The sequence below is a fragment of the Hippocampus comes genome, unplaced genomic scaffold (genome assembly GCF_001891065.2).
Source record: "Hippocampus comes isolate QL1 unplaced genomic scaffold, H_comes_QL1_v1.1 scaffold156, whole genome shotgun sequence".
In the NCBI taxonomy this organism is placed as follows: domain Eukaryota; kingdom Metazoa; phylum Chordata; class Actinopteri; order Syngnathiformes; family Syngnathidae; genus Hippocampus; species Hippocampus comes.
The window spans coordinates 5787264-5808055 of NW_017805744.1; the positions used below are offsets into that span (position 1 = coordinate 5787264).

Sequence of the window (20792 nt, forward strand, 5' to 3'; positions counted from 1 at the left end):
AACTATACAATGGATATACACACCCCTGTTCAAATGGCAGGCTCTGGAGGAAACATTTCCATTTTAACCTTTTTGAGACGGTAAGTAAAAATAAAACACTTCATATGGTTGCACAAGTGTGCACATGCAATTCTAAATGATCAACGACAAGAAATCTTATAATTTTCATCTCGTTTTTGCTTGGGGACTAAAATGTCCATCGATTTTAGCCCAGTCTTTACTTAATGAACTACATTTTGGTTTCATCTCCATCGGTCTTTGAAAATGAAATTGATTTAGAGCTCATTTCCTTGTCTGTTGAGTAGAATAACCTTTGGCTAAAGACAAACTGGCAGGGTTTACTTTCTGGACCTGGATTTAACACCTCTATCAGATAGAATTTGCATTTTGTCCATCAATAGGTTTCATTAAAGAGGCTGTTGATCGGGATGAACACTGGCAGTTATATAATAGGTGTGTATGTAAGGATGTATTCACACCTGTACTGTTCGGTCCACTGTAAACGGACCAGGCTTCGTTTCCCAAACTGGTTTGGACCTTTGACGCAGATGTGAATACACACAAATGAATCCTGGTGCAGATCAAGCAACCAAACTGAGACCCACTTTTTGAGGTGGTCCCAATACACTTACAAACTGACTCGGTGCGGTTCGCTACACATCTGAATACAACCCACTGCCGATCTGCACCCAAAACAGGATACGTGTGACTTTTTGGGCTGAACAAGCCACCGTGGAAAATATTAGCCCGTACTAAATGCAGATCATACCTGATCATTTGTCTTCTGTTTAGCCATGTCGCTGCCAGCAAGTTGTTGGGTCTAAGCATGCAGAGTCCACGCTCCTGCGGGTTACTGCATGCATTTGCCGACACTGTTCTACAATTGAGAAACATAGCGTTGCGAAATGAATGAGCTGCTCTTGACACTCAAAATTATTTTGAAGCTCTCATAACAGCACAAATATGCAGAGCAGGAATGCGGCATGTAAAAAATTGCATGTTTGTGCTCTCTGTACTGCCCTCATCATTTCAGTCCAATGAGTGCACCGATTGTCACATGCGGCAATGTGTTTACAGAATATAGTTCACCTGCAAAAACTACAGTGTGAATATGAACTGCATTAAACAACAAAAAAATAAGTAAAGTGGACCAAATGACGGCCATTATTTATGGGCGGAGACAGCTTGTTTCAAACATCAGCCTGACTATGTCATTGAAGGAAGGATGTATGTATGTATAATATTATTTCCTTGCTTACTTTGTCACATTCTGTTGTTACCTACTGTCTGAAAACAGTGACTGATCATCACCAAAATTCATATGCACAGCTTTACTCGTGTCCCCTCCATCCTGTGAAAATATAAAAGCCATCAGCACAATATTTTGTATTTTATTGAGATTAAATGTGAGCTCCGAAGAGGAAAAGCCGTTATCACCTCCACAAAATCAAAATATTGTGTCGACCATTTTTATATTTTTACAGGTTGAACTGGACAAGAGTAGGAATGTGCACATGAATTTTGGTGGCGATTGGTTTAGTTTTCAGACATTTAGTGGCAGAAAGTAATCAGCTGCACATTGCTTATGCGTAAGTAAGTGGGGCGAAACTGGCTTCTGTCTGGCCAGAGATAGACCTCCAAACCGCTATAGGAGTGAAGTACATCCCGGATGGAAAATAGGTCGTAAGCCGGTATGACATGCGCTCATTGATGTGGCCGCTGAGAGTGCGTCAATGTTGCATAGGCAGCTGATGCAGATGTTGGCTTGGCGAAGTTTCAAAGTTGCACTTTGAAAAATCCGGCACATTTATGACCAGGGTTCTAAATTAACTCTTTTGATCAGAGGTCATCATATTGGCTGTTGACTCTCTAAAGTTACCAGCTAAACAGAATTTCCACCAGCCATTTTTTTTTTACCTCTGCCGTTTTTATCCACTTTGAACTACATTCACACTATCTCTGTTCATTTCTCGCACTGGTTGCACCCTAGACTGCAGCATGAAATATCAAATTTTTACAGTCAATGGTCGTATTAAATGCCATTATGTAGCATTACGGCAGAATATTTATTGGAAATGTAGGAGTCAGCGCCAGGGTTACAAATGACTGAGAGCAAAACATAGTGGAGCGTAGGCTTGGCCATCATTTGAATTTGAACGATTCCGGTTCCAAACAATTCTCTATTTCGATTCTTTTTGGGGTGTCTAATCTATGGCCATTTATTATTTGTGGCTCACAGCATCGACTATAATAACACTTGACACGCCCCCTGTCATTTGCCTGCATTGTACTACGGTACTTACCTTCTACACTGAGTGGCAAGGCAGGAGAACAGAAGTTTCTTCTTCATCTTCCTTGTTTTAAACCAATCAGCCATCATTCAATAGAGCCACGGGACAGACCAAAATGGTGAAAAATCATTAATGTTTCTCTTTCTTACCTAAATGTATTTTTTTTAATATGCAGATCCTGTAAAGAAAAATAAATACAATATAGCTTCACAAACCTTTACCCACGCTGACGAATTGGTTCAGTGTTAAATGAAATGAAAGTCAAAGCAGTCAAAAGCACAGCCAGAAATGTTTTAGTCGGGTGGCTGGGATGACACAGTGAATGTGCTTAACATATGCTATTTATTTTTTGAGTTTGCATTCAGATGTCGTACATTTATTCTTTAAATTTGCAATTGGTATTATAAATAAAACGTGGCAGAGTATCAAGAGGTCAAAGAATATTGCATCCATGTGAAAATTGAAGAAATATCTCATATTCACATTTTAAATGACTCTGAGCAGAAAGGCGCTGCAAACTAGCGTTTATCACAACATTCTCTCCTCTTGGTCCAGGATGCCAGTTCAAAACATTGGTCTTATATTCACCGATTCAACTTATCCTGCTTGTTGGTACAACCACCAACAGCGCAACAAGTTCCCAAGCCATGCAATATGTTTTTCAATGCAATGGGGGCTAATCATAGAGTGCAAGCCATTTGATTTTGAGTATCTGCTGATACCGAGTCCCGATTGTCATGTCCCGTTTGCGACAGCAGGCGGCAGACGGTGTTTTCGGGCCGGATGCACACCTGCTACCCATTTGTAATCAGGCACTGGCTTTATTAGGGCCGGCTTTCGTACTTTCACTTGCCGGAGAATTGTTTGCCGTGCCACTGCTTTGCCCATTGTGTCGGTAGTACCTTTTCGCATTTCGCCTTTGTGCGCGAGTTAGTATTCGTAGTTTGTATTCTCGGTGTGTATTATTATTGCGACTAGATCGTTTTTCTCCTTGCCTTCGTTCGAGCGTTTTTTTGTTATTCGGTTCTTTCGTGCTTTTCCTGGTACTCGTTTTTGCCAGCGTTTTCTGTTGTCTCGTTTTTGCGGTGCGGTTTTTGTTAAATAAATCTTATTTTCATACGGAGTTCTTGTTGTTGTCTGCTGTTTCGGGAATCCTTTAGATCACCTTGGTTGCGAGTGAAGCGGGGTCCCTTCCGCTTTGCTCGCAACGTGACACCGATCAACACCTCTGCAATACAATGGAATGGAGAGGAAAAAAGAACACCACATCCTAAGTGTTTCAATTATCTTATTTATTTATTTTGAACGAAGGTATCTCAAGATGAAACCTTTTATATGGCTGTTAATGAACAGTGGTTCAAATAATGAAAAGAACTGAACAATTTTATGCTTGACTTTAGAAATAAAGAAAATTTAAAAATCGAATCTTTTTGAGCCGATACCAATCAGCTGAAAGTCATGTGATCGGCCCCGAGTTTTAACCATGTCCACTGGATGCCTCAGAAATGTGCTTGATGTGATCGTGACCAGACTCAGTCGCTGGTACAGCGGTGAATCTGGTTTTAGGGTGATTTATCTATACACATTTCCATTGAAATGTTGACCAAGAATTAAAGCGCATATTTAGTGTGATGACATTCCTGGTTAAGTTAGGAGGAAGTGATCGAACAACATACTGCATGTTCATTGTCGTTTCATCTTTACCTGCGTGACAAGACACCAACAAAACACAGCACACTCGAGCAGCATGTTGCTGGATTTCCATTGATAATCAAGTGGGCCTCATCATTAGGCTAAGAGATATTTTATGGCCCACACCTTGTTAAAACAGCAAACCATCACAGAGAAGTCATTACTCCATTTGTTAGGCTGTGTGTGTTACCTGTTTAGAAGGGCCCCTGGTGATAGAAGGAACTCGTCCCGTGGCATGCTTGAGTGGAGATCAATAGGCCCAATGTTTGAGTGACCAGCCAACCCTGAGATGTTTGGGGATTCATCACTTTTGTTTTTGTTTATTCAAGTATCAGGTTAATCTGCTTTAGAAATGTCTGCAAGAGGCCTGACCTCTTCCCAAAAGCGACAGCTTACCCCCCTTCTCTGCTGATGAGAGCTCTGCGTGTCCATACTGCACGGGGAAAATCCAGCAATGTATGCTTTATCTCTTAGGATGTGTTATCTACCTGGTGGCTTTAAGGTCCCGTTCACACCAAAGGAATCGCCTTGGGATGAAAAGAAGAAGATTATGTTTTGTGTGAACCGGAGCGCTGCCCTTTGTTGACACTTGTAGCTGTCTGCTTTATGTGGCACTTATAATTTGACGATTTGCATTTCACAATGCTCAAGTTTATGTCTTTGCAGGGAATTGTCTTTGAAGACTTCAGATCTTTGTTGCAATTTCCTAACAACAACCTGGATGATTGTACCGTTGCTAACTGTTACGCTGGTCAACAGGGCCGGAGTGGGACTGACTTTCAGCTTTGGCGTTTCAGGGCTCAGAGCTGCCCACTTTAGTTCACAACGTTTTCACCACCAGCAGCGCAACAAAGTCCCAAGCCGTGCAAGACATTTTTCAATGTGACGAGGACTAGTGATTGCTTAAAAAAGGAGGTGAAAAAAACATGCAAATACATCACTCCATGAAACCAAGTCAACTGTATCAAATAGGAACATTTTAGCTGAGATCTCTTACCGGAAGTCACATTCTCATTTCCCCGTGAGAGCCCTCAGAAATAAGGTGAATAAAATGCTGCATCCGAGGAAGGTGGTAGGTGGGACTTTTCGAACTCCTGACAAGGGGAATTGCACGAGAAGACAGAAGATCTCTTTGAACTGTGAGGTTGAAGTTCTGAAGTCGGAAAAAAAAGGACCCCGAGTTCACGGACCAACTTCAATGTGATGTCACTCGATAATGGCAACCCCAGGGAGGGAGACCCAGACCGTTAATAGCAAAACACAACTGACAAGATTCTAAACATATATTTAGCTTTATTTATTTATTATTACATTAATTTAGTTGTTCACTTAACACAACATGATTTGTACTGACTGTGTGAATGAATAAAATGCTTTGAAGATAAGATATTCCTTTATTTATATAATGGAGGAAATGATGAAGAAGGTTTGCCGGAGCTCAGAATGTGTTGTGATGAACCAGAACAACAAACAATTTATTGGAATCAGCCATCTTTGTTGTTGACATACGCCTCAAATGCTTTGAGGATGGAACTTGGACCATCCATCCATTATCTGAACAGTTTATCCTCACGAGGGTCGTGGACATGCTGGAGCCGATCCAAGCATCCAAGCTGAATTCGGGCAGTAGGCGGGTACACCCTTAACTGGTTGCCAGCCAGTCTCAGGGCACACATACTGTAGACAACCATTCACGCTCACAATCACACCTAGGGAGAGTCAAGAGCGTTTAATCAACCTACCATGGAATTTGGGAGGAAACTGGAGAACACGAAGAAAACTCACGTCTGCACTGCACGTGGAGAATATGCAAACTCCAGACAGGAAGGCTGGGGACAGAATCAAACCCCTTGCTTTATCTCAAAATCAAAGCCGATGTGCTAACCAGTGGAAAAATCTGACTTCCCACCTTCCTCAAATGCAGTATAAAATCTGTGGGCGGCAACCATATCACGTTATCATCCTACAATGCATTGGGCACGTGAAAAACATAGCGGCCGCTATATTTGAAATTATGTTGGAAACAAGCAAGAATTTTTTACAAGAAATTAACAATATGTTTAATAGTAGAGGTCAGTGGTTGTATTTGATCAAAGAAGATTTATCAAATTCTGTTAAAAGAGCAAGATTAAGGCAGGTAACAATTAGATTGGTTTGCTATTGAGATAAATGCAGATACTACTGCAGTTGGCTTGCTGGTTTCGAAATGATTCGCCTGAGATTTGTACGGAAGAGGATTTGGGCCAATGAGATAAAAGTCAGAATCTTGCCAACCTTGTTTTTTTTTCTTCATTGGCCCTAATTCTCTTCCGTAGAATTCTCACTTTAAAGTCAGAATTCTGAGATAAAAGTCAGAATGTTGCCAACCTTGTTTTTTTTTTCTTCATTGGCCCTAATCCTCTTCCATAGATTTGCTACTAAATCTACATCTACAATACATTCTCATCTGGGAAGGCTGCAGGAAAGACATGAAAACTGGGTTTGGGTTATCTGTAATTACAATCAATAATGGATTTCCAAACTGTGCAAATGTACGGATGGACGTGATGAAGTGTCAAATGGAGACAACTATACTACCAAACAACGTGGAACATTACCACCATCTACTGGATTAAAATGGATATACAGTATATTGAAATTTACAGCGCCCCGCCCCACGCCTCCCCACAGACGCTGAGCACTGAACTTTATATTTGTTGTTGTGACCTTTTTCCCAACGAATATTAGACTCGTTGCTTAGCAATTACTGTAAAGACACTTTCCCAAGAGCTGCTTATTGCCTTTATAGATGGAATGTAATGAGGACGGGAGTACAGTATTCAACTACAAATCCCAAGGACCCCTTGTAAACGCAAATTTGATCCAGGCATGGCGCTACACCGGGGCGGGGGGGGGTGCTATGGCACCGTGAGAAACTTGTTTAAAATCAGGAAAGCCACTCCGCACACCATCCTGAGCATTTCATTTTACATTTTGGATTCATTTCAGTTGTTTTTAAAATATCAAGAACTTCTTCTAATCCAATCTCTTCTTACATGTTTATTTTGCACCTGTACTCCGTCTGTGTTTGGGATGGGTGGAGAGGGTAAGGGTGTCCGGAGTCTTAGTTTGCGCTTTCGGTTCAAGAAGTTCGACGAGTACTTTTATAACGAACATGCATGTGCTTAGTTATCATCCCTTCATTAAAAAAAACGATAATCTCCATTATTTTCTCCCCCCATCACACACACACACACACACACACACACACACTAAAAACGGTGACTCCCCCAGCCCCAGGAGAGAAAAAAATTCGGTGCTTTGCCAGTTTGTGTCGTATTTCGGACCAGTGTGGGCAATGCCGCACACAAACATTCTCATTTGTGTGCACTTGATTATAACACTCGCTTCCCCATTACCAGTTTTTTTTTCTTCCGCTGAGCAAATCTACGGTCCCGTTAGAAGGAGCTGTCCCGTCCGCTTGGAGTGTGCCGACACTTAAAAGAGACACACCATCTGGCGCTAAGAACACAGCTGATTGGCTGACAATCCTGTGCGTTCAGACAGATTGTCGTTCAGCTGGAGCTCGAAGAAAAATAACAGCTTGTTTTAAACTAATATTCGCATACAAATTTTCATTGGATCGAGGCTGCTTTTTTAAACGTTGAAATGTAATTGCATTCGCTCGACTAAATTTTATTTGAGGAAGAACGTGAGGATGTAAAATCGACCGTTGATTTGAAAGGATATTGAATTCGCTAATGTTAGCTGGTGTTGAATCGCTTATTAAAAGAGGCTAGTTGGCAAGTATTGTAGTATGTTGCAGTTAGCTTCATGGCAAACTCGGAAATGAGTTTGCGAATGATTACATGAATATTTATGTCATGTTGATTCTAGTTAACAACTTTCACTAACATCGTGTGTTAGCCTCGCGCTATTCGGGTTTAGCACTGCCACTAAGCTACCTCTATCCATTTGTCTCCAAGGTGACGGTGCTTGTGGTTTCGTGCATCAATTTCCGCTTGGTATCTAATCAGCAAGACGTGTGTCACTATCGATCATTCAAGATCAACCGCGGTGTTATCTGGAAGACCTTCCTGTGGATGACTGAAGTAATGGTGCTGGGTGGCCGCCGCCGGGCGGGCCGGTGTTAGGAGCCGGGCACACAGCGGAGTAGGTCGGTCTGGAGATGCCGGAGCGGGGATGCCGCTTCTTCAACACAATGTTGTAGTTGTGGGTATAGAAGAGTGGATCTACCTCTCTGACTCGGCACTTGGACTAGGGAATCAACTTTTCTGCCCAACCTGCAGTGGCACGTATATGGATGGTGGGGTCGCAGTATGCCCACCCCCTCATCTACCACAACAAAACAGACTGGAGGGAGCCGCTGTGCAGGAGAGGGGCCCATGTTTGCCAGCTCTTCCTCTCCTCTTAGCTCCTCTTTCCGGTTTGTCCCGGCTTTCTTTCTGGGTGCAGTGGCAGCAGTAGTGTTCCAGCTGTCATGGGGAGGCTTGTCCCTTACCTCTTTCTTCTTGAAGCTCTTCATTTATGTGTCATTCGCCCTACTGTGTTTCCTGGCTGGGAGCTTTGTTCTGCTTGTCAGGAAGAGTCCTCTCAAAGTCAGCTGCTTTGACAGACACAGGAAACATTCAGTCCAACAGCTGGAGTTCTTCAACAAGCTCATGGTAAGATGTTACTAGTGTCTCAAAGACACAGGTTCCCTCCTTCCACCAACCACAACATTCGGTACACTTGCACAATCAATTGCAGTTATTCCCAGCCCGGGTGCTTGGCTCACTCGTGTGCCACTGGAGATGGTCAGGGGGTACTGTGGGAAATGATCCAATTTTATGAAAAACTTTTATTGATAAATTACAAATATATCTATGTTCGTTTAGGCAGAACAATGAAATGCTCTTCCAATGGATGGCAAAGGGTACAACATATCTCTCTATCCACCTGTTGCCATTCATGCAACAGAATAAGTCATGGCTTCCTGTTTGTATATTAGTTTTCTGTTTGATTCAACGGGCACAGTTTCACATTGGGTTGGTCAGTTTACAAGTAAATCATAATTTCAGTATTCATACTTTTTATGACAAATTGTGTGTCGGTGTGCTGGTAGATTTTTCTATTGTAAAATAGGCTTGGCTCAGTCAAGGTTGGGAAACACTGGTCTAATGAGTTCTAATATAATCTGTAGAAATTTACCTATAAATATGTTGTTGTAGTTTGCAGTGGAGTAGACCTACACAGCATCAGACTCAGTCAAAATTGTGCCCCTCTTAGTTGAATGAGGTAGATTTTAGACATACAATGCAGTGCCGTTCTACACCACTGCAAATAACACATATTGTATGTACCTTGGTTGGCGTGCCGATTAAAACTAACAGATATTATAATTGCAAAAGCTGTTTTAAAAATGTTCACACAAGTATTGATGTCGGATATCGTCATGTGGTGCTGAACTGAATTAATGCATTGGTTTCAATGAGCTCGGTATACATTTCTTCAGGCTTTTACTGAAATTGCTGTATGAAAAGGGACCACATGCATTCATCAACAAAGAACAGGCTTGTGCAATTTGGTTGAATCACTCTAAGAAAAGTGATACTGTCTCCGCTGTCTTGCTTTTATGGTAAAGCAGTGGCTTTGTTTGTTCATTCCTCTGCTCAGTGTCTTATTCATGTTGCTTCTGTGGAAAAGAAGGTCAACATATTTCTTTTACTTTCAGTCTTAAAGACATTGTCAATTGTACATTTTTCGCTGGAGCACATTTCCCGCAATGTTTATATTGCTCTTTTACATTGTCACAGACTGAAGGGAATGAACTGATGTTAACTGTTTTTCCAGACTCGATTTTCTGCCCCAGTTCAAGAATTGAGCCAGAGTCGGAGGGTCGTGGTATCACACAATTTGGACAAAGTCCTAAAGGAAGGTAAAGTAATAATTTAGTTATTTTATTTTTTTGTGTGGCAATGTGCAGGATGAAACTAAAGTTGTACATCACCAAACTTTATATCATTAAAGACACTATAGCAGACGCATATTTGTAGCAAAATGTATTCATCATTCTCTTCAGGAAGATCTACTCCGTATACTGTACTCCCTTTGCTGTGTTTCTTGCATTTCTTATTATGATAAATGTTTTGCAAATGAAATTGGCCAATGTATTTTTCCGTGTTTCTATATCTTAAATGTTAACTCCAGCATAAAATCAGTGTATTTGCACTTCAGTAAAATGTCACTCCTGACAATCCTCTTTTCTATAATTCATCTTGCATACACACTAGTTAATTCAATTTGTTGTGAAATGATTAATCATTTAATCAGCGATTTTCTTTTAATTTTTTTTCTACACCCAAATGATGGTCGTATGACTATGAACAAAATTGCACATTCTGACTACTAGTAGACTTCTATTTGTGTTACAACTTTATGCTGAGCAAATGCCAACTGGCTCTGCTAAATGTCACAACAACCTCAGCTTCTAAAAAAACTGCTGAGTGATGGATCTTTGCTCCCCCATGTCATCACAACCAGACATTATTTTAACACGCCTGCAAAATGAGTTGCGAAACTAAGAATCAGTTGCCTTCCTTATTTACACAATGGGTGTGTATTTAAACCTGCTGCGTGTGTTTGGGAAAAAATACTATTATCATTAAAAAAATACTACTACTGTCAAGGTATTCTTGTTATCATTGTAACCACAATAAATACATCTCCAGGTTTTAAGGTCTCGATCGGATTATAGTTGGAGACCCAACCTTCCGTTTGTATTGTGTTTTACAACAATAATAAACAGTATTTATAATTCGTGTGGATAAAATTCATCAAGTGGGTATGAATAGCATGGGCGTCAGTGAATGGGGGCGTTGGATGTATATTGGGACACGCTGTTCTTTTGAAAATGCCATCATAATGCCCAGACTCAGATATGTAATTTTCATGCGATGGTAATAATTTGCCGACCATGGAAGTGTCTGATGATTTGAGATTTTCATAATTAATGTCAAAGGTGCTTTGTCCTAAATTGTTCAACACCTCTACACCATGAAATAAATCTGGAATTCTGAACTTTTGTGTCACATTCATCGTTTGATCTGAAATCCAAATAGTCTTCGGTATACAGTACAACAGAAGCAAAAGAATTGACCTTGCCATTCCAATAATTTTGGAGAGACCGTATTTGGCTAACTAGAAGCACATTCACTTGTTAAATATGTGTATCACTATGCAATTTGTGTCAACTCTGATGTGAATATATATATTTAGGTTACTGTCTCTTGTGATATTTTCTGTTCCCAGATGTGCTAAAGCTTGTATTTTCAACCACAAAATATATTTGATTAAGACATTTTGTCTACCCACAGTGTTGGACTATGCCTACAGAGACTACATCCTGTCTTGGTACATTCCTTTGAGTCGCGATGAGGGCCAGTTGTACTCCATGCTGTCAGAGGACTGGTGGCAGATGATTGGGCAGTTGAGATGTCGACTTGCCGATATAGATCTTGTTAACGTGGTGTGTTATGACACCATCCGAATTTTACATACACACTTCACTGGCCTCAAGGCTGCATCTGCAAGGTACACACTTCTACCAATTCATTTATGTTCATAAAAACAAACAAAAATGAAAAATGTACAGAACCTGCAAGGTAGTGTGCTAGAGTAAACCACTGGTGTCAAACTCAAGGCCCGGGGGCCAGATCTGGGCTGCCATATCATTTCATGTCGCCCACGAAATCAAATTACCGGTATGTGCATTGACTTCATGTTTCTTGCTAAAATAACAAATTAGCTTCACTTTTAAGAACATTGAGATGTTGCAAGCATTGTTTACCAATCAAAAGTATTTATTCATAAATTTGTTGAGTGTAATATGAGGCAATCATTTATTTGCGTGCACAGTCGTAACGGCCCTCTGAAGGAAACCGTAACTGTGATGTATCCCGTTATAAAAATGAGTTTGACCCCTACTAAACTTACAAGAAAAAGTTTGTTTTACAGTGGTGCGGTGGAGTGTGGTGGTCGAATGTAATAAAGTAATTGTCACCTAATTTTTCCGCTTTCATTCACTCTTTCCTCTGTTTATGTTAGTGGAGAGAAATTACATGATCATCGACGCTCACTTTGTGCTGACACACACGTCACCAAAACACAAAGTCCAAGTATTCACTTATCAACTAGTTTCATTATCATATAAAGCCAGGGAAGCCTTAATATTACTGTACTGCCTTCCCATTTGTGAAAATGGTTTGGAATTAAATGTTTCTACCGAAACTCTATGCGATGCTTGGTAGTGATATCACTCGGACTTGAAGTACTTCATGTCAAGATGACAGAACCAGTCCTGTTCCTTCTTCATTGTGTGTCTTTTATGTGTGGACAGACCAGATGAAGGAGCTCGGCCATTTCCGCTCCATCCATGTTTGGTTAGTCCGGAGTCAGAGCTGGCCTTCCTTCGCTGCGTAGCCAGAATACTGCTGCTATGTGTGTTGCCACAAAAGGATGCAAAGTCTCACACACTACGCTGCTGCCTCACAGAAGTGATCACTACGAAAGGTATTTCAACTTGTTTATCAGTCACTGCAATACTTAGAAGTTGTTAAAACTAAATCTGAAATCAAATCATGCGGTTTCGAGAAGGTGCATAGTGCCTTTTGATTTGATTTCAATTTTAGCAGCCATTTTGAGTAGCTAGTAATCTAATGCATTCGTATTTTGAAAATAGTAGTTTGACTAAAGTTACTGTTCCAAGATTTCTATTGCATTCTTCAGTGATTAGACAACGCGATCAACATATAAACCGCATTAGAATGTCTTATCTCCAGGGCCGGTAACGGCAATTAAATACCTGTAGAAAGTTGCATTATTTACATGGCCAGCTGGATCATTGTTTTGCCCCTTTACAAAGGAGTCACTAGCAGACAATTGCCACTGGATTGTAGAAGTCAGCAACATGAGGCGGAAGTAATTGATCACCACACCAAATTCGGCCATGATCCGGATACATTGCTTACAGTAGTTGCATGCTAAACAAAACGAAAGATTCCTTTTTTGTTTAAAAACAATTAAGTCAAAAAGTCTGTAAAAAAACTTTTTTTGTGTGTGTGTGCGTGTGTGTACTACAGTTTTGAAGCCTTTGGTGGAGGTTCTTAGCGACCCCGACTCCATAAACAGGATGCTGCTATCTCAAATGGAGCAGCGGGAGCAGCAGGCTGAGCAGCAGAAGAAAGCTTACACCTATGCTGCCTCTTATGAAGACTTCATTAAACTGATATCAACTTCCACTGATGTCATTTTCCTCAAACAACTCAGGCATGACACTGAAATAATGCACAGCACATGCACAATTGATCCTAATGTCCTTACATACTGAGTGCAGTTTACGCAAAGATGTTTAGCAAACAGTGTTAATAGCTCATCTTTTTGCTGCTGTGGGCTGTTGTTGCCATGGGAGCAGACTATGCGTCTGAGGCAATATGAGAGAGCTCAATACAGAAAAAGTCATATTGCTGTTTTGTCTCATTAATCCAATATTATTTGCTAACTTCAGTCATATTACTCAGATTCAACACTTTCTCATTACATTAGGTTGCAAAAGATATCAAATGATTGTTCATGTAATTTTAGTCGTACTGTATTAAAGATCCAAAGACATCACACGATTTACTCAACAACCTTTCCTCCCTGCAGGTATCAGATAGTGGTAGAAATTATTCATGCCACCACCATCAGCAGCCTGCCACAGCTCAAGAAACAGAAAGGTACTATTTGTTGCTTTTCATCAAGATGTTTTTGGTTTTTTTTTCCCCCCTCAACTTCAGTCAGGCTATTTGGCTTACTTCTGGTTCTGTGCTGTTAAATTTTATCGCGTCAGCTTTACTAAATTTTGAACGTAAATCGTTAGCCTCATCAAAGTTAGTAATATTTTGCTTCTGTGAATATGTTTACATAAAGAATCCCTTAAAATTTGGGGCATCTGTGAACAATCCAAAAATGAGTGATTTAATGCAGTGGTCACCAACCTTTTTTGTGTCATGGACCAGTTGAGCAAAGTACAGTAGACCGGCAACCATTTTTTTCATTGCTTTTCAATTGCCAGCTTTAAAACACTAGTACTGACAACTAAGATAACCATAGAATAATTAAACATGTTAACCGATTTTTTTTTCCATTCTACTGTACAACAAATGTAAAATAAAATAAAACAGTGAACTATTAAGACACGGACCAATCAGAAATAATAAATTCGCTAATAATTTTTAAGTTATGATCTACGTACAGCGTTAGCATCGTTGCTACTTGCAAATGTGACTGATCAAAAGCTGTACAATTGATTGCTGCTTTCATCCAGTGGCGGCCGGCTAGTTATTAGAGAGGAAACTGCACGACACTGGGGGTCACCAAACCTTTTGAAACTGAGTGCTACGACTTCAGCACTGATCAATGCTAAGTTTGATACACATTGCTGAAATAACAAATGTGCTCAAATTACATTGAATAATATTACAAATTATTCATGCTAATCATTTATGTGAAGATAATATTCATGTTAACGGTTTCTCACAATAAGTGGGAAAGGGGTGCATATCAATATGCAACACTTTAGTTTATATATCTCTGCCAGTGTTCACAATGTCCCATTCATTTTGTTCTACTTGCTGCCCCTTGGTGATCTCTATTCTTAACACATCCTGGTATTGAATCTGATGACAAAAGATTTCACATTCATGTAAAATGTGTGAGGGTTTTCTACATTTTGAATCTATTCTGCAGAATTCTGCAGTACTTCAAGGAAGTTCGGTCAGCAATTGGGTTTTGAACCTGCCATGATGTGACACTGACGCCACACTAAGTAATTTGATCCCACTCCCTCGGTTTGTCTCTGTCTCTCCCAGAGCGTAAAGGCAAAGAATCAGCAGCCATGAAGGCAGACCTGCTAAGGGCCAGGGACATGAAACGATATATCAATCAGCTGACTGTTGCTAAGAAACAATGTGAGAAACGAATCCGGCTACTAGGTGGACCAAACTATGAGAACAATGAAGATGGAGGAGCCGATGACAGTGATGAGCCTCTCAGCCAGAGGGTACTCTTTTTTTTAAATTTTATTATTATTAATATTCTGTACATTTCTGACCAATCATTCTGGCTCATTTTACAGAATAAAGCCTGAATTATGATTATCTCATTGGACCAAATCCCATTTGTCTCATGTTAGCGTTTTTCCTCATGTTCAGATTCTCCTGTTCGATGACATCATGTGCAATCCAGGTTACAGGGAACATTTCAGAGATTACATGGAGAGAGTTGATAGGAGAGCTCTGATAAGCTTCTGGGAATTGGTGGAAACACTGAAAACTGCCAACAAGGTGACGCACTTAACCAAATATTGACTATACTAACTCAACGAAAGTTTGAATAAAGTACAGTTAGCGTGGGTGTGTGTCATTGTGCATTTGTATTCAACAGAATGAGGTGCCCCAAATTGTTGGAGAAATCTACCAGAAGTTCTTTGTAGAAAGTAGAGAGATTCCGGTGGAGAAGTTTTTGTTGAAGGAGATCCAACAGAGTTTAGTAGGAAACAGAGGAACTGAAGTCTTTGTGAGACTACAGGAACAGGTCAAATTTCTACTCCTAAAACTATGAGCAATAAAGCCATGCAATGTCCAAATGTTCTTCTACAGGGTCAGTTCTGTCCTTGCCAATTTCTAGGTGGCTGAGACAATGAGGGAGCGTTACTACCCTTCCTTCCTGGTTTCGGATCTCTACGAAAGGCTCATCAAACGAGATGAGCAGCACAGCAAGTCACAGTGTCGCACTGAGGAGAAGGACGAAGGGGTGAGAAAACCTGCACGGATTCTTACGATGAATGCACAATATCTGCACATGCCTCGGTGTGTACATTCCTCTTGGGGGTGTGCACATTTCAAGTTCTACGTCTTCAAGAAATATGTTTGTGTTGTGGTGTAGTGTCGGGCTCTAGATGCTGGAGAGGAGGTGTGTGATGAGGGCAGTAAAGGAATCAATGAACAGGCCAGCTACGCTGCCACTAAACTTCGCCAGCTGTATGACAAATTGGAGTATAAGAGGCAAGCCCTGGGCTCTATTCAGAATGCACCCAAACCAGATAAAAGGGTAAGGAAATATTAACAAATAATTAATGTTATTGTAACTAACTAGCTTTGTGAGGGTATGGATCGAATTAGTAGATAGATGTGAAACCTCAAGGCCCGGAGGCCAGACCCGGCCCGCCACATCATTGTATGTGGCCTGCGAAAGCAAATTGTGTCAAAAAAATTGAAATCTTTGAAATTATGAATGCTTTTACTTGACATTTGCTGTCGGTTAGCATGCCGGCTAAACTGTTTGTGTGTTTCTAGATTGTGAGCAAACTAAAAGAAGAAATAGCAGCCATGGAGAGAGAGCACAGTGAACTTCAGCGACATATCACCAGGACTGACTGGTGGTGTGAAAACCTGGGTCACTGGAGGGCTACAATTACCACTGCTGAAGTAATTTCTTTTTGATTAAATTTCTGATTTATCATATACCTTATCACAATTAGCCAGCTGATGCCCCACATCATTCTTTGGGTAGGAAGAAACAAGAAAAAATATGTCACTGGGTAGATTAGGTCTGGCAAATGCTTGACTGATTGCATGACAAATATTTCAGGTTTTTTTTCCACAAACAGTACAATCCCAGAGTGTCTTTTATTTTGTGCTATCTAATTAAGCATCGAATGCTACAGGTTTTTGTGAAAATTAATGTGTACCGTGGACATTTTAAAATGGTAAAATAATTTTTGACAAAATGAGTTGTTTTTTTTTCAGGCTACAGAGGAAGGCGGGGAAACTGTAGCTTGTTACAATGTGTGTGTCGACCTGTTGGAAGGTGAGGAGACAGTGAACAGCCGCTGGAGCGTCCAAAGAAAACTTACTGAATTCCATATGTTGCACCGCAAACTGACAGAGGTAACACAAAATCAAACACACTAATTCTAGTGATCATGTGGAAATATATTGCCAAGTCATTACTTGTGGCGATAATGGTGATGTCCAATATCACTGCGACCATTAATAATTACAGTCTTGTTCTCTCAGTGTTTTCCATCTTTGAAGAAACTCCAATTACCATCCCTCAGCAAGCTTCCCTTCAAATCCATTGACCAGAAGTTCTTGGATAAGAGCAAAACTCAGCTCAATACCTTTTTACAGGTAAATAAAAAAATATATATGATGTACAGTCACACAAAGGCCAGTATTTAGAATGCTACATGGCTATTCTTTTAAGAATTAAAGTGCTTTTTTTAAACAACTTTCTTTAGTCACATTTAAGTAGGGTTTTTTTTTTAAACTCTAGTTGTTTTCAGAAGGAAGCACAGAAAGATAAACTGCTCGCCAAGATTCAACAAAAAAATTCTAATAGTACGATAGATTCACTTCAAGTCAGTCTAACAGATCGATTGAGCTTGTTTGGTTCATGGCAGCTCAGTGGCCACACTGTCGCTGAGCAGTTCATAAAATTTCGTACATGTGTTTGCAGCGTCTGCTGACAGATGAACGACTGTGTCAGTCAGAAGCACTTTATGCATTCCTCAGTCCGTCTCCAGAACACCTAAAGGTAACCAATTTGTTCTCATTCTTCTTTCAAAGAAGCAACATGTACGAAATCAGTTTTGTCATTTCTGTGGCTATTAGCTCACACCAACTTTTAGAGTTAATTTCTAATACGTTTTTTCAAAACAGATATAAATGTGTCATCAAGGGCGACCCTTCATAGAATTGATCGTGATACTCTAAAGTGATGAAAGATGTCACCTTTACTAAGAGCTGTTTGTTTAATATATAGTACCAGTAGTATTAATTTGGTGTTGTATGACAGAAGCAATATAGTCCATTCATGTTGTGCTCCTGTCTGATGTTTAAAGGTGATGTCCATTCAGAAAAAGTCTTCTTTCTCTCTGGCCTCTTTCCTGGAGAAACTTCCTGGGGATTTTTTTTCTCATACAGAGGTACCAACTCATACAGGCTCCCTGGCCATCATTTGGACTGTGAGTGCCGCATGTGCTGTTATTGCTGTTTATAGGAGGAGGCAGACGACGATAGCGACTTGTCAGATTACGGTGATGAGACAGACGGAAGGAGAGATGCACTGGCTGAACCTTGCTTTATGCTCATTGGCGAAATATTTGAACTCAGAGGAAGTGAGTGCAACACTTCCTGCATCATATTTTGTCGCTTTAGTCACACTTTATCAATTTGAAAATTCTGTCTTGATGTCAGGCTAGCTTTTGTTCGAGGTGTGCGTTTACTTCAGAAGGAAAAATTAATTCTGTAAATCTCTACTTTTGTTTATGAACACTTAATTTAAATGCACATATTTCTGTTCATTCACTCAGTGTTTAAATGGGTGAGGAAAACCCTTATTGCACTAGTCCAGGTGACATTTGGACGAACTATCAACAAGTGAGTACAAGCGGAAAGTCAAAATGATATGAATAACATGTAATTCTGAACACGGTATCGTGCATATCCACTTGAACTTTTTGTCCTGCCCAACTGCAGACAGATCAGGGACACAGTGAACTGGATCTTCTCTGAACAGATGTTGGTGTGTTACATCAATATCTTCAAGGACACTTTCTGGCCCAACGGGATTCTGGCACCACATGTCAATGTCCGAACTGATGCTGAACGCACTGAAACCAAGGAACGAGCTCAACAAAAACTACTTGAAAATATTCCAGGTAGCAAATAAATATTGTTAGGTCTTTATTTCAAAAAGAGAGAAGGAGCGAAGTGAATTATTTAACTTTGTGATTTTAACATTGCTCTAAGTTCGAAACTGAAATGCAAGATGCACAATAACTGGTAGCCCCCCCACCCCCATTTTACCTCCTGTATGTCAGATGCATTAGCAAATCTAGTGGGCCAACAGAATGCCCGTCATGGAGTCATCAAGGTCTTCAATGCCCTACAAGAAGCGAGTGCCAACAAACATCTTCTCTATGTAAGAACACTACCTTTCTTAGTAAGGTTTTTTTTTCTTTTTGTCTGTGCAAGTGTAACTATTTTTTTTTTCTTTAAAGGTCTTGATGGAAATGTTACTAAAGGAAGTGTGTTCTGAACTCAGAGAAGAAGTTGAGAACATGTGAACAAGTACATTTTTACACTCATAATTTTTGTACTTGCTTATCTTTTATGCCCTCCCCTCCTTCCACGCACAGACACACACTCTCACATACACACTCACAATAAATATGTCTTTTCTTGCAGAATGTGCTGCCAGGAGTGAGATGAAGGGATACCCAGAGTTGGAAAAACAGGGTTTGGAATTTGTTTCAGTGGTAACCTTCAAGCATTGCGACTTTATTCATCTGTTTATTTTATCATCTATCATAAGTGGCAACTTCAGGAAGCTCCCTATCCTTGCCTGGGAAGATGATGTCGTGATCCTTTGGAAACATCAATGAGGTCAATATTAGAGTCTACTTCTTGTACTTTTACATATCTTTGCACAGGTGATAGTATCTCCAGAGCACACAATGAGCCTTGAAGATGATCTGAGTGTGATGGAGACATGATCAAAAGTCTTATTTTGTCACTAATGACAGACGACAAAGGCATCTTAATAAAATTGAGTCTTTTTTTTTTTGGAGTGGTTGCATAAAAAATATCAATTGGGGGGAACAAAAATGTGCTATGCTGGCCTTTGTAAAGTTAACCGATCATTACCGACAAAGATAGACTGACAAAGCAGTGTTTGGCCCTTATGCTGATTTGATTTGTAAAACTTGGCCTGTGAAATGAGAAAATGTTGGCCTGGCAAGCAATTGAAAGGCACTAATGTTAATTCTGGTAAAAATTGCAACTACAGTACACAGATTTGTATTATGTTCACTCAGACGAGACTAATTACAGGTATGCAGTTCACATTTATTCCAGAAGACTGGAACGTTGTTCTTGTGTGAATTGAGACTGTGAGACCTCCTTCTCCTTGATCATTAGCAGCAAACAGCAGATCTGTAGATCTGTATCACAACCAAGATTGTTTCTTAATCTAAAGCTAAGAAGGCAGCAACAAATTGTGACAGTAAAACACTTGGTTGTTGAGTCATCATGTTCAAATTGATTTGTGTAGACATTGATTCAATGCAGCAAAACAAATGAGGTTCAGGTTGCTTGTTGCCTTTGTAAAGTGACAAATATGTTGAATGCAACCTCTCAACATTCCTGCTACACAAAATCTGAGCAACACTTGTTCTGTGATTGTTGTACAGTAAAGGCTTATAATTGTGCAATATAATGCCATGTAAAAGTCATTGTGATTATTTTATTTATAATTATTGATAGATTTTATTTTTACCAAAATTGTTTAGAAAGCATTTATATAAGGAATAAATAAATGGAGAAAAAAAACCTTCACTGTGGTATTTTGTTCTCAAAAATGGCCTGAAAAAATATAAGCTCTTGACTAATCATCATGCTTTCAATGATGGGGAGACGAATGCAAGTCATGTCTCTTACTTTCCACACAAAACTGATTTCTTCAAAAAGCAAGTACCAAGCGCCCGCCCTTCATCCCTTGGATCCAAGAAGTGTCACACTTCCCGCCACTCCCTTAAAGATACAGGTAGGTCCCTGGTGATTGTAGAAAACCGCTTGATACAGTGTGGAAGAAAGGAGGAGCTGAGGAGTATTGTGGTGTTGATCGCCCCATGAGTCGTTGCCACCACGCAACAAGACAAGAAAATGTCAAACTACAGGAGGTGCAGAATAATGCTTTCAAAATAAAAGCGTTCGTTGACAGTGA

General features: G+C 40.1%; 1 protein-coding gene and 1 long non-coding RNA gene across 2 annotated transcripts; one reads left to right on the forward strand and one right to left on the reverse strand.

Annotated features, from left to right (window-relative positions):
* Window positions 1–3531: 3531 nt before the first annotated feature.
* Window positions 3532–4808, reverse strand: LOC109524225 (uncharacterized). The gene is made up of 3 exons (XR_002169925.1): window positions 4380–4808; window positions 4174–4267; window positions 3532–3995 (listed from the first exon to the last, which is right to left on the reverse strand). It is a non-coding gene; the product is annotated as an uncharacterized LOC109524225 (long non-coding RNA).
* A 2685-nt stretch (window positions 4809–7493) lies between these two features.
* On the forward strand, window positions 7494–20388 carry snx25 (sorting nexin 25). The gene is made up of 23 exons (XM_019884237.1): window positions 7494–7633; window positions 7949–8647; window positions 9816–9900; window positions 11339–11555; window positions 12361–12533; window positions 13103–13289; window positions 13668–13738; window positions 14873–15063; window positions 15215–15346; window positions 15447–15596; window positions 15690–15815; window positions 15948–16112; window positions 16358–16489; window positions 16811–16951; window positions 17081–17194; window positions 17523–17600; window positions 17908–17991; window positions 18066–18183; window positions 18379–18445; window positions 18545–18726; window positions 18889–18989; window positions 19069–19138; window positions 19256–20388. The coding sequence occupies exons 2-22, from the start codon at window positions 8303–8305 to the stop codon at window positions 19132–19134; spliced, it is 2925 nt and encodes a 974-aa protein (XP_019739796.1). The 5' UTR covers window positions 7494–7633; window positions 7949–8302; the 3' UTR covers window positions 19135–19138; window positions 19256–20388.
* The last annotated feature ends 404 nt before the right edge of the window (window positions 20389–20792 follow it).

What these genes read in the sequence shown, in the direction of transcription:
- snx25 (XM_019884237.1), top strand. Translation starts at nt 8,303, where the DNA reads ATGCCCACCCCCTCATCTACCACAACAAAACAGACTGGAGGGAGCCGC. An exon ending in AGCTCAATACCTTTTTACAG is followed by an intron (nt 17,195 to 17,522) that starts GTAAATAAAAAA and finishes ATGTGTTTGCAG; the next exon opens with CGTCTGCTGACAGATGAACG. An exon ending in CGTCTCCAGAACACCTAAAG is followed by an intron (nt 17,601 to 17,907) that starts GTAACCAATTTG and finishes TGATGTTTAAAG; the next exon opens with GTGATGTCCATTCAGAAAAA.